Below are 17484 nucleotides of genomic sequence, written 5' to 3' on the forward strand. Positions count from 1 at the left end.
CGGAGTGATGAGTGCAAGACCCACGGACAAGACCAGGGGCACAGGGCTGCACTCCTCCCAGGAGGGGTGAGCAAGGTCCCACCTATGACCCTATGCCTGAGGACTTGTCACTGCACCTTAAGCAACTGGGGGTGAGGACTTCCTTCCTTCAGGTGTTTTGCCCCAGCAAATCCTTCCTATGGCATCTTCCCTCTTTCAGGTCTAAAACACCCTGCTAGAATGTGCTTGGTAACCCTGAGAAACTTCTAGCTCAAGTTCTCATTCTTCCTTCTCTCAGTTGGTTCCCTGATCAAAGCTCCTTGAGCTTTGCAAGAGTTCTGACCTTTGGAAAAGTTATGTGAGCATCACATGAACAGCCTCATGGGGCTTTGGGAGGCTTAAATCTAACCTGGCTAGGACAGATCTAGAAAGCCATGCAAGCCCACTTCCAGAGAACGTGCCTTGTAATAAATGAACATGAGCAGAGATCCCTGACAGGCCCCACAGAGTAAGGACATCGGACCCGGTGGAGAACAGCCAGGGAAATCTCTGCCTTCATCACACACACACAGGGAACGAAGTGCAGGGAAGAAAAACGCAGGTAAAAGCACAAAGGAAGCCTCTCTGGATGAGCTGCACTGGGGGCAATGGTCCACGGCACAGGACCAGGAGTATCAGAATCTAGTTTCACTTGCAAAAGGCTTGGTTTGCCCCTGAACAAGATCCCCACATCCCCTTCCCTCATCTCCATGCCTGGGCTTCAGCCTATCTGAGAGATGAAGGAACAGATCAGCTAAAGCCCTTCCAATGTAAGATTCTTGGATCCGAAACTCAGTGGGTCTTAGCAACAGCATCAACAGGATTCTGGCCACAGACATCACTAAATGACAGTCTGGGGCCTCCACATGCTCCCTCCCTGCTGACTTCTCCCCCAAAGTGTCCCTTGTAAGCACGTTCCAGCACTTGTATGATCTACTTTTGAGCTGGGCCTGGAGAAGGCTGGTGTCCAGGATGGGCTGTATTTTGGGGGGAGGGGCTGGCTCACAGAGGGGGTGCTGGCAGCAAAGGGGCACCAGGGAGGGGCCTGGTGGGCACTTACTGCGGGCCCCGTGAAGGGCACGTGGTCACAGTTCTCCTGCCAGGACTGGTTGAGGCTCTGTGCAAACTCTTGGAAGAAAGCGTGGGACTGGTTGAAGATGGAAAAGCCCAGAATGTTGACTCGATCGTCCACGAGACTGTCCATCCGCTGGAGCGAGAACTCCTGAAAGACGCAGCAGGCAGGGCAGAGCAGGGTCAGGGAGGGCAGGGTGGGTGGGCTCTGCAGGCTCACAGCTGGGGAGTGCAGCCTAGCCAGATGGACAGCGTTGCCAGGTGTTCTGCGGGGCGTCAGGGTCTGGGGATGGCAGAGAGTTCTTCCTCAAAGAGCTCACAGGGTAGGGGTGCAGGGAGGGAGAAAGGAGAAATGAGCAGAATGATCTCTACGAAAGGCATGTGTACAATGCTCTGGCTGGAGAAAGAAAGAAAAACACGAATGAGTTGGTAGAGGCAGGATAGTGTGTGCAGAAGGTGTGACCCATGAGCTGTCTTGAAGGATGCTCAGGCATTTTCTGGGTGGAAAATGTGAGTGGACCAAGGCTATTCCAGACAGGATTCACCATGGATACAAAGACCTGGAGGTGAGACAGTGTGTGGGCGCCTGCGGGATACTTTCACAGGAGCATCGCTCTTCAAAGCGTGTCCACAGAACGCCTGCCGCAGACTCACCTGGGTATCTTTTTTAAAAAAAGTGATGATGCCTGCATCCCACTTAACACCAACTGAATCCATATCTCAGAAGCTGAGGCCCAGAACCCAGTATTTTTAGCAGGGTCCAAGGTCATATGCACATCAAAGTTTGAGAGTCACTGGGTCAGAACCAGGATACATGAGGGTGGGGTGACTGTGCGAGATGGAGCGGGAGATGTCAGCAGGGGCCGGAGCACAGGGCTTGGTTCCTGGGTCAGGGAGCTCGCGCTTTATCCTAACAGTGATGGGACCTGAAGGCTCAGTCAGCCGAGGAGTGAGAAGATCACGTTGTATTTCTAAGAATCTCCACCTGAACATCTGCAAGTAGGGCTGTGCCTTCATTTTATTATTATTATTTTTTATTCATTTCACAAATATTGAAGTGCTAATTACATGCCAGACACGGGCACAGAGGGTGTTCTAGACACGGAATATATATGAACAAGAAACACATTTCCTGATGTCCAGGACCTTGCAGGTTAGGGGACGAGACAGACTGTAAGCAAACAAATAAATATGTATACTGTCAGACAGGGCTTCCCTGGTGGCTCAGCAGTAAAGAATTTGCCTGCAATGCAGGAGCCACAGGGAGACACAGTTTCGATCCCTGGGTCAGAAAGATCCCCTGGAAAAGGGTATGGCAAACCACTTCAGTATTCTTGCCTGGAGAATTCTAAGAACAGAGGAGCCTGGTGGGCTACAGTCCATGAGGTCATAGAGTCGGACACAACTGAAGTGACTTAGCACCCAGGCACTGTCAGATATCTGTGGGGTTAGGATGGGGGTTGCTCCCTGAGATGAGGCAGTTAGGGAAACCCCATGTGGGGCAGTGGCATGTAGACACTCAAGGGAATTCTCCCAGGATGTGTGGTCCTCACCCATCACGTGGCTGGAGCCATGGTTTCACTCAGCTAAAAGCTGCAGGCATGAGTCTCAAGGAGGCCAGTTAGTGTCACAGGGAGAAGCACCCCTATCTCAGGCAGGGCTGAGGTCAGAGCCCTGGACCCCAAAGTCCCCCTGTCCTATACAGGGAAACAAGGCAGGAGAGTATGGGCTATTCAGCTCACCAATCCCCGCTCCTGAAATAATGCCTTCACATGCAGGTCAGGTCATCCTTGTGCATTGAATTCACATTCAGCACACATTTATTCCACATGCCTCACACACAGCTCTGCACCCTCTGGGCACATGGTCGTTAGACCCCAGGACTAACCCATCAGCCACTCCATCTGACATGACAGATGGCAGGTGCCGTGGGCTTGCTTTGTAGCCGAGCAGAAACACAGCTCTTCTTCAGGCGGCCTCCTTGTCTTAAGACTTAGTTCCTCCAGGCCCCTGTCATGCCCCTGGCAAACTCACTCACTCACATCCACGGCCACGGCCAAGCCCTCGGGCCATGGGCCTGCGCTGTGCCCGGAGTCCAGCCTCATTAGCTGCAGCTTGCAGACTAAAGTTACAAAGATGCCTTTGGAGCCACCAAAGGCTGACAGCATGGAGTGGGATGAGGATTAAGTGTCTTTTGGATCCTGCCACATCCCCGTCAGGGGAACCCGGACGTGTCAGAGAATGTATTGATTCATAAGCTGATATGTCTCCCGTCTCTAACAGGGCAGCTGCCCATGCACTATGGGCTATCAGCAGACACGAGGGTGCAGATGGCTAACGAGGAGAGAGCATCTGGCAAGGACAGGGTGGCGGGGTGCAGAGCCAGGCTGCTGTCAGGCGACCGAGGGGCCTCCCCAGCTGTGGTTGGTGTGGGGGGAGCTGGAGATGTCCCCTCTCCCTCGGCTTCTGTGTCAATGTGGGCAGCTCGTCACCACCGCCCCCCCACCACTGCCCTATCCTCACACGCACAGCAGGGTGGAAGAAGGCCCATTTCAAGGAAGCCCTGATAGCTCAGTTGGTAAAGAATCCACCTGCAATGCAGGAGACCGTGGTTCGATTCCTGGGTCGGGAAGATCCCCTGGAGAAGGGATAGGCTACCTATTCCAGTATTCTTGGGCTTCCCTTGTGGCTCAGCTGGTATAGAATCTGCCTGCAATGTGGGAGACCTGGGTTCGATCCCTGGGTTGAGAAGATCCCCTGGAGAAGGGAAAGGCTACCCACTCCAGTATTCTGGCCTGGAGAATTCCATGGACTGTATAGTCCATGGGGTCGCAAAGAGTTGGACATAAGTGAGCAACTTTCACTTTCACTCTGACACCTTGATGTCTAGACTCACAGTGGCAGTAGGGGACACATGGTAAGCACTTTGGGTTCAAATCCAGGGGCTGCACTATACTGCCATGTATGATCTGGGCTTCAGGTCCTCATTTAAAGTGGCAGCAACAATGACAGCAACCTCAGAGTTGTTCGAGGAACAAATAATAGGCATGCACCAGGCGTATCATCTCTGGCACACAAGACATGTTCAACATGTGACAGCTACGAACATGCGACCACAAGATTGTGGGCAGCTTCTAGCTTCCTACTTCTTTAGTTCCGCTCGTCTTGGAAACCTGAGTTCAGAAGGTGTTTCCTTGAAATGCATGACCCGAGCGGAGTAAGAATGAATGAATTAATTACAGACACTTAGAGACAGCCCATCCCAAAGCCAGACAACCTGTCTTCCTGCCTTTTAATAACTACCTTCTCATCCTCCAATTATATCCTATTTTCAAAGGCCCCCTTAAGATAAAAAGATCCAGGAGCTTCCTTGATAATCCATCCTATTTATAACGACCCATGGGAGAGCTTGTGAAAGGACAAGAAAGGGGTGGAGTGTTCTTTTATTGTAATTTCCCAGGACAGTTCAGGCTTCTATTCTGTCAGCATCTTCACTGTTAGGAAATGCTTCTTTCTGTGTAAACTTACACTCTTCTGCTGCTGCTGAAGCTTGGTGTCTAAGTGAAAATGGGAAACAGCTGCCCACTGCCAGTTTGTACACAAAGAAAATCTTCTAAGTTCTAGTATTTCCCAAAGTGTGTTTCTTAGGACACTAGCTTTTCTGGGAAGTGTGTACAGAAGTTTCAATAAAACAAGTTTCCATGTTCAAATAAGGGGAGCAAACCTGGCATATTCTAAACACATGTTCAAGATTGACAACTCACACTAGCACATTAAAGAAGTCCTACCGTAAGCAGCTTAATTTTGTTTAACCTGGGACTTTCTAAGCTCTAACCATGGAACACTTTCCCCACCAAACCTATGGATGTCTCACAGGAGTGTTCTATAGACTGTGCAGTGGGAAATGCTGTTTTAAACATGCTACATAGTCATGCACAGATGTGAGAGTTGGACCATCAAGCAGGCTGAGTGCTAAAGAATTGATGCTTTCAAACTATGGTGCTGGAGAAGCCTCTTGAGAGTCCCTTGGACAGCAAGGAGATCCAACCAGTCAATCCTAAAGAAAATCACCCCTGAATATTCATTGGAAGGACTGATGCTGAAGCTCCAGTTTTCTGGCCACCTGATGCAAAGAGCTGACACACTGGAAAAGATCCTGATGCTGGGAAAGATTAAGGGGAGGAGGAGAAGGGGGTGACAGAGGATGAGATGGTTGGATGGCATCACTGATTCAATGGACATGAGTTTGAGCATTTGATAGTGAAGGACAGGAAAGCCTGGCATGCTACAGTCCATGGGGTCGCAAAGAGTCGAACATGACTTAGCAACAACTGAACCACAACTCTAAACATATTTAGGGACACATGAATCATAACCCCCAATACAAATCAAGTCATAGGTAGGGTATCATTTGGCTGAGAGGGTATTATACAAGATCAACCAATTTCAGGATGAGAGGGGAGCATAGACCCTCTGGCTCCTGCTTTCCACCGAGAGCTCTAGCCAAGAATGCACCCTGGCCTCATCCAGGTGTCCTGTGCTCTCCAGGTGTGTTCCCTGGCTTGCTGTGACCTTAACTGAAATGACAAAGTGTTAGGAGCCCTGGGGTAGATCAGGTTCTCATGGGAACCTTGGTTCTCTTATAAATGTGCTGGGGAGGGAAATCTTAAGGTCTCTGCTCCCAGTGTGAGTAGATTCCACCACCGTCACGAGACCAGGGGAACCAGGGTGAAGAACAGAGCCCATGGCCACCTGGTAAGGCCGAGTGCTGGCACAGAGGCCAAGACCAAGTCTTCAATTACTCCCAGAGCACGTGGTTTCGTGACAGCACTTGCAGTGCCCGTATATTTCCATGCCCATGGCCTCTTCCTCCCAAGGCCTGTGTGTCCCTAAGAGCAGGGATGGACCTGGCCCATTTGTTATTTATTTTTGGCTGTGCTGAGTCTTCACCGCTGGACTTCTCTCTAGTTGTGGGAGCTACTCTGTAGTTGCAATGCGCAGGCTTCTCATGCAATGGCTTCTCTTGTTGCACAGCACAGGCTCTAGGGCGCGTGGGCTTCAGTAGTCGTGGCATTCAGGCTTCGTAGTTACTGTTCGCAGGCTGGGGCTCAAGAATTTGGGCTCTATAGTTGTGGCACACAGGCTTAGTTGCTCTGCAGCACATGGGATCTTCCCCGACCAAGGATTGAACCCATGCCCCCTTCATTGGCAGGCAGATTCTTATCCACTGTGCCACTAGGGAAGTCCCCCATTAAAACAAAACAAAACAGGCTTCACCCAAGGATTTCAGGATCTTAATTTCCTGACCAAGGATCAAACCTGTGCCCCCTTCATTGAGAGTGCAGGGTCTTAACCACTGGATGGCCAGGGAAGTTCCCTGCCTCATTTCTCCACTGCACCCAGCATAGTGCTTAATACCTGGAAGCTGTTTGGTGAATGTTGCTTGAGGCTGTGGATGGAAGATGCTTCACAGTCCTGGGGTCCTCACTATGCCTGACTCTGCTCAGTCTTATTCCTACAGAAGGTGTAAGAACATGAGTAGGATGGTGACCATCCCTTGATTGTCCTCTGCAAGTTACATTATTATATTTTGAAAAGCAAATTCCTGACAGCTTGTTTTCTTGTCACTGGGCTTTCTCATTTAAAAAGTTATAGATGTGCACACATTTGTGTATGTGTGAGCATATGGGGTCGTGTGTGCATGTGTATCCTTCTGTATACAGTGATTTTTCAGGGGACTGAATAGCTGCAATTGAAGGTCAGGTCATGACCACAAGTGAATACTGGAGAGGGTTACCTGAAATTGAAGGGTGTTTAGAACAGGCCTGGGAGGAAGGCCTCATGCATAAAGGATGGAGAGCCACGTGAGTGCTGTGGATCAGCCGAATGGCCCCCTTTGTCCAGCAGCTGTGATACTTTCAATGTCCTGGTTGCCCACAGCCTTCTACTCCAGTCAGTTGCAAGTACCACTCCATGGCCCTACAGCCTGCTCATCCACCAGGCCAGGAGCTAGGGCAAGCTGAGTGTGGGCAGCGGGGTGGAGGGGTGAGGGACAAGGTCAGCCGACTAAGGTTAAAAGCACAAGGGTTTTTCATGATCTGGACTCAGCCTCTGTACTTGACTTTAAGAAGAAAAACAGGAAATCAAAACACAGGTCCAGACCATGTCCTGGGGTCAAGTCCATCTCCTAACCTTTCACTGTCTGGGCCTGGATGCAGGTGAAATGGGGAAGTGGGGGAAGGGCATTTCATACTCTCTGCCCACGAGCCCCTTTTCCTTGGTTTCTTCTCTAAATTTCTGAGCCCCCAGGGGCCTGACCATTGCCAGGGCCACCTCAGCTAGACGCTTCAAAGACAGCCTCTGCCCCCTCTTCTTTCAATTCTATATCTAGTCAATCTGTGTCCTGTATCTCTACCCCTTCCTTTTCAATCCTGCCAGGTCAGGCCTTCCTCATCTCTCCTGTCAATTAAGTAACCTACCCCTTGGACCTTGGGAGACTCAGCCACGACACAGCACAAGCCCCAGCTGCCATTTGTGCATGGCGCCCCCTGGAGCCGTGCCATGTGGCGATCCCATCAGGGGACAGCAGGATATAATAAAAAGAGGTTTTGAAATAAGACAGTCTGTGTTCAAATCCTATTTTGCCACATACTGGTTAGGTGATCTTGGGCAGCTGAGTAGCCTTGCTCACCTGTAAAACGCAGATCAGAGCATCCACCTTGCAGGGATAATCCATGGCTAGTGCAGTCCATCCTCCACGCTGTCCCGTCTCCTCCCTCCTCCTGGTCCCCACACTCCACTTAGGTCTGGACAAAGTGAACTATCTGGCCTGGGGGTTTCTCCTCCCTTCTTCCCTCCCCTCCTCACCCTGCAAAAAGCTATCCTTAGCTACTTGTCAAATAAGAAAAGTTTGGCCAAGTCAGTCACCATAAGGTGTTAATTGCTTTGTGTGGCTATCTGTGTGGAGACAGAAGGCTTGAGTTGCAGTTCCAGACCTTCCAACCATAAATAATCCGAACGAAGCAATAATTATAATAATAATAGCGGTGACAATTTATTGACCACCAACTGTGTGCCTGGCAGAACTAAGCTCTGCATGTGCAGGATCTCAATCCATTCTTATAGCAGCCCTACCACAGGGGAGTTATCAGTGTCAATTTATAGCTGAAGAAGCAGAGACTCAGAGGAATGAGTGGTTTTCCAAGGTCACACAGCTGTAAACAGACCCAGACCCAGTGGTTTATATGTTTGTACCCCTTATTCATCCCTGTGAGTGGGGCATCGAGGGTGAAGGGTACTACGAGTTCCTGCTGACTGTGCTGTGCAAGAGCTGGCAAAATTGAATTAAAATTCACTTCGGAATATACAACTCGACTTTAAGAGCAATGACTTCTGGTCTAAGATTTGCAGCTACAAAATGAACACTGGTTGTCCAAGAGAGTAAAGAGATTATCCAACATCAACGAAATCTCTGCCTGAGAAAGATTTTAATTACAAAGGGTCCTGGGGATTGGTGTGGGCTCCAGACTGAGCAACTAAAACTGATCTTGAGAACATGTGAGAGCTGAGGTTTGCCCCACGCCATGTCTGTTCAGCACAAAGAATCCCAGGAAGGAATACGAGACAACACCAGGTTTCAGGTGGGGAGGAATTAGAAATAAATGCAGTATAATTGGATAACCAACAAGGACCTACTGTCTAGCACAGGGAATTCTGCTCAGTGTTATGTGGCAGCCTGGATGGGAGGGGAGTTCGGGGGAGAATGGATACATGTGTATGTATGGCTGAGTCCCTTCCCTGTTCACCCGAAACTATCACAACACTGTTAATTGGCTATAACCCAATACAAAATAAAAAGTTTTTTTTATAAAAGAAAGAAAAGCATTGTGACTGAAGACCTGAATGGCTAACATGCACAGAGAAGTAGGCAGTTAAAATCAGCTTCATGAACTTGGCTGACTTCAGCCAGGACTGGTTTAGGAGCCTTGGTCATCCCTGATCACCATCATCTGAGCCGCAAAAGCTTTCCTGCTGGCCTGTGGGTGGTCTTGCTCATTGCTATATCTCTAGCCCAATGAAACTTAGTGAAACCAGAAGCTGGTTCTTCGGTTTCATTAAATGATGCGGACAATAACCGTGCTGGAGGGAGTGGGTATGGATGTGGAGTCAGAACATGTTAAATCATACACTGTCTGCTGGTATTTTGTCCTAGATTTTCTTCACTGGAGCTTCACTGGAGTCCCAAATTCCAAAAACCAATCTCTGCTTTTTAATTTTTCAATCTCTTTATTTTAGTCTCTTTTCATTAGACAGGACTCTGTTACAAAATAGGGAAAATCACACTTCACAGTGTTGGCTGTGAGACTTAAAAGAGATAACAGTGATATATAGGAAAGCGCTATATAGATCAGAAATATGAAAAGAACTCCTTGAAATTATTAGTATTGTTAGTATAACAATACACTAGCTCAAGGAAGGCATTTTGTGTGCACTTTCAGGCATCATTAACAGGCAACGAGGAAGACAGGGTGGGGAGGGAGCCTTCTGTCTTCCCTACAGATTTGTCATGGAGGAAGATGGAAGATCTCTCTGATCTTGCATGGAGGCCTGAGAATTCAACATCTCCCTTCCTGCCAGGGCCACAGGCAACTTTTAAAAGTGCCACCCTGATGATGCCTCTACAGCCTCTGCAGTCTCTTTGGATCCCACTACCCAGACCCAGTTGGGCTTTAACTGTCCTTCTCTGCAGACCCTTTGCTCCAGAACTGGTTCATATTCACACAGTGGTGTTTTAAGCAGTCCCTTGTTCCTCTGTTGCTTTCACCCAAGACTCAACCTCTGATCTCTGCTTCTTACTCAGGCCCCGCCCCTAACTTCCTGGGAGAGACCAGCAACCTCCTATCACCCAAATCAGAAGTCATTTATTAAACATTACTTTGTCATTGAGGACCATAACATCAACTGCTTCCATTGGCACAACCCTACAAAACTCGTAAGGCACTTTCCTGCACCTCTTCTGGTCCTCACCAGCACACTTGGTGTGGAGAGAGTGGGTTTTAGTCACATACCCATCTGATGGAAGGAGACACTGAAGTGCCTAGGAGTTAAGTGTCTTGCTCAAAAGACAGACTGGGATTAAGGTCCAGGTACTTGGCCTGCAAGATCCGCACTTACAATCCCATTCCTCCCCCCTGGGCTCAGCAGCAGGTGAGTCAATAGGAGTAGTGGTGTTGGTTCCTCAGTGGTGTCTGACTCTTTGCGACCCCATGGTCTGTAGCTCACCAGGCTCGTCTGTTCAAGGAATTCTCCAGGCAAGAATACTGCAGTTGGTTGCATTCCCTTCTCCAGGGGATCTTCCTGACCCAGGGTCTCCCACACTGCAGGCAGATCCTTTACCATCTGAGCCACCAGTGAAGGATACAGCATAAACTCAAATGCACAAGCCCTCCACTGAGGTTGTTCATGACTGACAACTTTCCCAGGAGTACTGAGAACACTGAAAGCTTCCAATTTCTTAAGCCATTATTACGAAGCTGGAATAATGGAAGATATCCTTGACAATACCACTCCTAAACTTGTACTTCTTATTGTTCCACCCCAATCTAATCCCCTCCCTTGGTTACCTAGTTGTGAACGTCACCATCCTCCACCCATCATTCAGGCTAGGATCTGGAGCTCATTCTCCACTTCTCCCCTTCTCATGCTCCCATCTCATCCATGTTTGCATGCACTAGGTTATTGTCACTGGAAACGCTGTACCTCTTTAACATCCCTTGAATCTGTCCCCTGCTCGCCATCCCAACCGCTTCTGCCTCAATTCAGATCTTCACAAGCTTGTTCTTGGACTTTGAATGAATTGGTTTCCCCTCCTCCAGTTTTGCCTTTCTCCAGCTTCCTCCTTCATGCTATTGCTCAAGAGCTCTTTCTCAACAATTCATTTGATCATGAATCCCTCCCCACCTCCCAATACTCCTTACTGCACTCAGGACAAAAACAAACTCCTTAGCTGGACATATGTGTCTTTTCACACTATGATTCCTGTCTACCCCTCTGTTCATTCTTCACCTTAAGTTCCTCCATCATCCAGGAACTGGCCACTGTCCTCACAGGTATGCTCATCATCACTTAGAGCTTTTTATCCCATCACTGCTCAGTCACTCATTCATTCATTCAGACTCTAGCCCACCAGGCTCCTCTGTCCATGGGTTTCTCCAGGCAAGAATACTGGAGTGGGTTGCCACGCCCTCCTCCAGGGGAGCTTCCCAAGGATCCTCCAGGGATCCTTCCCAAGGATCAAGCTCTCGTCTCTTGCATCTCCTGCATTGCAGGCAGATTCTTTACCTCTAGTACCATCTGGGAACCTGTCATGAGTTTGTTCAAAGCAACTTCCCAAGGATTGGGTGCTATTGGAGACAATGTATTTACAGTAGCAGCATCCACCCGGGGGAAACAATATAGAAAGAAGTCAAGGTTGTTGACTGAATGAATTTAGGAAGGGAGCACCTGTCAGGCTGTTTCTTATCTTACTGGATGGGCAGCTTGGTCCTTTAACTTTTGAGGCTCTTTCCTTATGACTACAGCTATTCATTTTCCCTTGGGATCCAAAGTATGGGGGAGGCCGGGACCCAAGCTTTTGTCTTTTAAGTGGCCTCTTAGGGGCTTCCCTTGTCCAGTGACTAACACTCTGCTTTCACTGTAGGGAAACTAGGTTCGAACCCTGGCCAGGGAACTAGATCCCACATGCCACAACTAAGGGTTTGCATCCTGCAACAAAGATTGAAGATCCCACGTGCCGCAACTAAAATCTGGTTCAGCCAAATAAATAAATAAAAACTGAAAAGAAAAAAACAGTGGCCTCTTAGCCTTTCTCAAGAAAGCACTGAAGCCACCAGGAGTCCAGAATCTCCTGGATACCCTCACATCTTCTCCCTCCCTCCAGGTACCTGTCTGTCTATTTATCTGCATCACAGCCTGTGCTCTCTGCATTCTAGGTGATTGCTTTTTGTGTAATAGGTCTTTGAAGAAAGTAGCAGCTGGGAGGCTAATTCACACCTGTCAGTGAATTCCATTTAATGGGAGATTTGGTTCTAAACCTCCCTACTCCCAGCTTTCCTGGATCCTTCTCCCTGCGTGTCTCCTCTTCATGTATCCCCATGACCTGAGCATGCACAGCCCTTCCTCCCAGGAACCTTGTCCCTTCTCTGCTTTTCTTTCCCAGAATGAGTCTACAAACAGGATTTCAAAAGCAGACTGTATTCTGTCTTGTCCAGCGCTCTGGTCCCTGCACCTTACTCTGCGCTGGTGCTTAGCAAGTGCTCAAACATTCATTATATGAATTCATGATCATCTGCAAACACACATCAGGGTGGAAACACCTTTACAAAGACTTCAGTCATCTGCTCCCAGGAAGAAGGAAGGCAGAGGCCAGGGAGGGGAGAACCCTCCCACCTCCACCCCAGCAGCTCTGTCTTCATCTTAGCTTTAGAAATGTTCTGTGCCTCTGGGAACTAAGTAAGTGGTTACTAACTGTGATGTCAAGAGCTCAATGGATCAAACTGACAAAATGGTGGAGGCTTTGTGTTTTCCCCTTGGGATGAGGGGCGCCATTGCTTTTCTGCAGGCCTGCTTCCTCTATCAGCCACTGACGCCTCACCTCTGAAGTCCCCTGCACTCAGGGTCCACTGATCAGGCCTTCTGTTTGCACCATGCTCCCCCTCCCTCCCAACTCATTAGCCTTAGGCTTGTAGAGACACAATGCCCTCCCACCCCCATCTTAGCAGGCATACTAGGAGTTGTTGGGGAAGATGAGCGACACTGTCAATCAGCAGCCTCAGCCTCCTCCCCCACCTCTGCAGCAGGACCTCCCACAGGGGTAGGGCATCTTGCTGTCTATGATACACTTGAGATCACTCAGCAAGTATATGACTAAGGCTAGACCAGGATCCCGGAGAAGGCAATGGCACCCCGCTCCTGTACTCTTGCCTGGAAAATCCCATGGGCGGAGGAGCCTGGTAGGCTGCAGTCCATGGGGTCCCTAAGAGTCGGACATGACTGAGTGACTTCACTTTGACTTTTCACTTTCATGCATTGGAGAAGGAAATGGCAACCCACTCCAGTGTTCTTGCCTGGAGAATCCCAGGGACGGGGGAGCCTGGTGGGCTGCAGTCTATGGGGTCGCACAGAGTCGGACACGACTGAAGCGACTTAGCAGCAGCAGCAGATCAGGATCCAAGCCACTGGACACTCAGGAGGGAAATGGACATAACAGGTGATTTTTCAGATCTTGGCCATTTTGACTCATTCTAAAGAAAACAAAACAACCCAGGAGCCTCTTCTCTAGGACACACATCATTTTGGGTACCAGGAACATACCAGTATACAAACCTATCTCTGTCAAGGTACTTATCCTTAGGGGCAAGTGGAGGCAAGTTCCAAACAGTGCTGAGCTCAAGTGCCAGGGGCACAGAGAGAGGCAGCATGGCCATAAAAATGACTGTTGATTTTCCCAAGCTGAGAGCTCACTGCAAGCTGAGGCCTGAAAGGCGAGCAGGAGTCAGCAGGCAAGGAGGTGCAGAAGGAGCTTCTAAGACAGAGAAGTGGTGGGATGCACAGAGCTGTGGAGGAGCAGGGCACTGGCTCAATGCAGGGCATTGCAAGCCACCCCATCTGGCTGGGGTGCTGGGCAGGAGGGAAAGGCACAGCTAGAGTCAGAAGTCCATTCCAAAGAGGCTGCTTTGGGGACTTCCCTGGTGGTGCAGCAGTTGAGAATCCGCCTTCCAATGTAGAGGATGCAGGTTCAATCCCTGGTTGGGGAACTAGGATCCCACACGCCATGGGACAACTAAGCCCACGTGACACAATTATAGAAAGTCCATGAGCTGCGATAAGGACCCAGGGCAGCCAAGATTTTAGAAATAAATTTTAAAAAAAGGAAGAAGATGCTTCGGACTTTATCCTGGGGGTAACAGATAGGGAGCTCCTGAAGGGCTTTAAGCAAAAGAGAGATATCATCAAGAGTGATGTTAGGAAGATTTTAACTCTTGGCCAAGATAAAAATCCAGCTTTGAGCTCACAGGAGAGGCGTCCACCATGCAGGTGACGGCTGGAGGCTTCAGCTGGGCAGGCAGGTGTCACACTTACCCCTGGGCTGTGAACGGGAGCTGTCGGCACTGCAAACACAGGGCCGGGGGTGGCGAAAGCCTCAGACGGTGATTAATTGAGTGGCTGATGCCTTTGATATTGAGGGAAGCCTGATGCTGGAGAGAGAGGAGCTGGACTGCTTAATAATAACAGCACTTGCTCCTCCTAATGGTGCTTGTAATACAATTGCACTTATAATGTAATAATAATAATAACATGATTTGCTGTAATGTATTTTCTTCTCAGTCTCTTTATGCTTTCCAAACATTCATTGCATCCCAAGCACTCTTCTCAGCGTGGCCCAAATTCCCCAGGGCCAGGAAACTATGAGGCAACTTCAGCTGTCCCAGGGGCCTCAGTTTCCCCTTTGCTCTGGTTCTGTCTTCTCTCAGGGGCTTGCTTACAGAGCATCATCGGGAGTCAATGTGTATGCCCCCCACAGAGCCACAGTGGGTCAGCGGAGGGAACCTGGGTCCACCATCTATCAGGGGATGTACCATTTGCTGTCCCAAGGTCTCCAGTGCCTTGCTCCTGGTTTCCTGACAACGTCTCTCCTTGTCTATCTTTTCACCAGGCATTGGGGGATGGAGCAGGGGGCGGAGGGGAGGGAGCAAATGAAATAAACTAATTTGCACAATTAGTGCATGGGGTAGCAGGATTCTAAAGATACCATGCCCCACATATACACAATCCCTAGGAATGTGAGTGACTGTGATGAATTTTACTTCCGTGATTAGGCTATGTGATACGGCAAGTACAAGCTCAGTCGCATCTGACTCTTTGAGATCCCCTGCCAGGCTCCTCTGTCCATGGGATTTCCCAGACAAGAATACTGGAGTGGGTTGCCATTTCCTCCTCCCGGGGATCTTCCTGACCCAGCTTCTCCTGCAGCTTCTGCATTGGCAGCCTGATTCTTTACCACTGACTGAGCCGCCTGGGAGGCCCTGCTATATGGCACAGTTGACTTTAAAAGAGGGCGATTCTCCAGGCATGCTAACTTTTTAAAAACAGTTTTCTCTGGCTCATTGCAGAAGAGGAAGTCAAAGAGATTCAAAGTTATGAGAAGCCCTGGACTAGAGGCAGACTGTCTGTGGATGAGAAGGAGACATCACAGAGTGGGTCATGGACAAGATGAGATGGAGGGGAAGGAGGGTCATGGGCAAGGACTAGAGTTTCATTTGCTCCCTTCCGCCTCCCCCATCACCTGATAAAAGGATAGACAATGAGAGGCATTGCTAGAGAACCAGGAGCAAGGCACTGGACGGTGACCTTTGGATGCTGAGAGCAGTCCCTAGCCAAGAGCTCGGAAGAAAACAGAGATTCCAGTCCTGTAATCAACCACAGGAGTAAATTCTGCTGACAACAGGATGAGCCTGGAAGAGGTCCCTGAGCTCTGGATGAGAACATGTCCAGCCAACACCTTAATTTCAACCTGAGTGGAGAGCCCAGCCATGCGGTGTGGCCCTCCAGAGCTGTGAGCCAGTTGCTGTGAGGTTTAAGCTGCTGGCTTTGTAGTAATCGGTTTCACAGCAACAGAAAACTCATACAGCATGGAAAAGCAATAAAGAGCAGTTTGTTAAAGACCTGAGGTAGGCAGGGAGGTCAAGGGCAAGTTCTCAGCTGGACCACTTGTGGAGTGAATGACCTCAGTTAAAGCTTACAAACATCTCTGAGCCTCGCTTCCCTGCTTGGTGGAACCGGAGCCCCTACATCATAGTGGCATTTTGAGGATTTAAGATCGTGAGCATGAAGTACTTAGCATGGTGTCTGGTACTTTGCTGGTACCGTGGGAGCAATGATTGTTACAATATCAGCTAGTGAAAATGGGTAGGTGTTTATGGTCAGACACTTGATAGTGGATTATTGGGAATTGCTGGATCAGTGGACAGAGGGAAGGCTGAGGCATCTTTCATTGAATTAATGGGACTATTGGTGACTCAGGTGAAGGCAGGTCTCCCCTTTCCCAAAGCTCTATTAAGCAAAAGGCCTGGGCAGTCAGAGGGGGACATTTCCATTATATTTCTAGAGATATGGAGCCAGTAGTCCCCAGAGTCTAGTTCTTATTTCAATTTGATTTATTTCACAAGCACAGTCTGGTGCACCCCGCCAGCAACACACACAGGCATGGATGTGGGAGTGTGTGTGTGTGTGTCAAGGAAGATGCAAGGAATGAGCTTCAATTCTATTAAATGGATGATACGCAAGTATCTCCAACTTGGTGCCAGGAGCCCCGTGGGACCAATGTTCACTGTCACACTATTTGTCAAACACGAGCAAAGGGGCTGAGTGATAATTGGTTCCTCTGACACCGGGCAGGGTTTCTTCGCCTCCACCAGGGTTTCCACACCCCCGCTGAATGCTCCCTCGGTTTTGATTGATTTTCCTGGCAATCCTCATTCTGCTCTCACACCCACCGCCCCACGCCGTTAGGAATCAAGTGTATCGGGAAACTTTAGGCTCACCTGTAATACCCCAGATCTCATTGTGAGGCCCAGATGCTGGGCTCCTGGTCCCCAGTCCAGTCCCTAGCTGGGGTTCTCTCTTTAGGCCTGCAGTGCCCATCACCTTGAAGGGGAGAATAGTTGACAGCCACCCAAGTGAATGTGTGGTGTCTCAGGCATTTATGAATGGCACCCCGCTCCAGTACTCTTGCCTGGAAAATCCCATGGACGGAGGAGCCTGGTGGGCTGCAGTCCATGGGGTCGCTAGAGTCGGACACGACTGAGCAGCTTCACTTTCACTTTCAGCACCACAATAATGGTGTTAACTCAGGCTCACTTGGGCTTCCCAAGTGGCACTAGCGGTAAAGAAAGTGAAAGTGGAAGTCACTCAGTCGTGTCCAACTCTGCGACCCCATGGACTATACAGTCCATGGAATTCTCCAGGCCAGAATGCTGGAGTGGGTAGCCTTTCCCTTCTCCAGGGGATCTTCCCAACCCAGGGATCGAACCCAGGTCTCCCACGTTGCAGGAGGATTCTTTACCAGCTGAGCCACAAGGGAAGCCCAAGCATACTGGATAGAATACTATCCCTTCTCCAGAGGATCTTCCCAACCCAGGAATTGAACTGGGGTCTCCTGCACTGCAGATGGACCCTTTACCGACTGGGCTACTAGGGAAGCCCATTGGTAAAGATCCCACCTGCCAATGCAGGAGACATAAGGGACAACAGTTTGATCCCTGGGTCTGGGAGATCCCCTGGGGGAGGACATGGCAACCCACTCCAGTATTCTTGCCTGGAAAATCCCATAGACAG

General features: G+C 49.5%; 1 protein-coding gene across 1 annotated transcript in view; it reads right to left on the bottom strand.

The window, feature by feature from the left end:
• GRIK4 (glutamate ionotropic receptor kainate type subunit 4) overlaps positions 1 to 17484 on the bottom strand; it is a 498388-nt gene that overhangs the window by 118746 nt on the left and 362158 nt on the right. Inside the window, exon 8 of the mRNA XM_025266749.3 lies at positions 1079 to 1240. Within this exon, the coding sequence (XP_025122534.3) occupies positions 1079 to 1240 (162 nt within the window). The remainder of the gene's footprint in view (positions 1 to 1078; positions 1241 to 17484) is intronic.

Source organism: Bubalus bubalis, chromosome 16, assembly GCF_019923935.1.
Source record: "Bubalus bubalis isolate 160015118507 breed Murrah chromosome 16, NDDB_SH_1, whole genome shotgun sequence".
Lineage (NCBI taxonomy): Eukaryota > Metazoa > Chordata > Mammalia > Artiodactyla > Bovidae > Bubalus > Bubalus bubalis.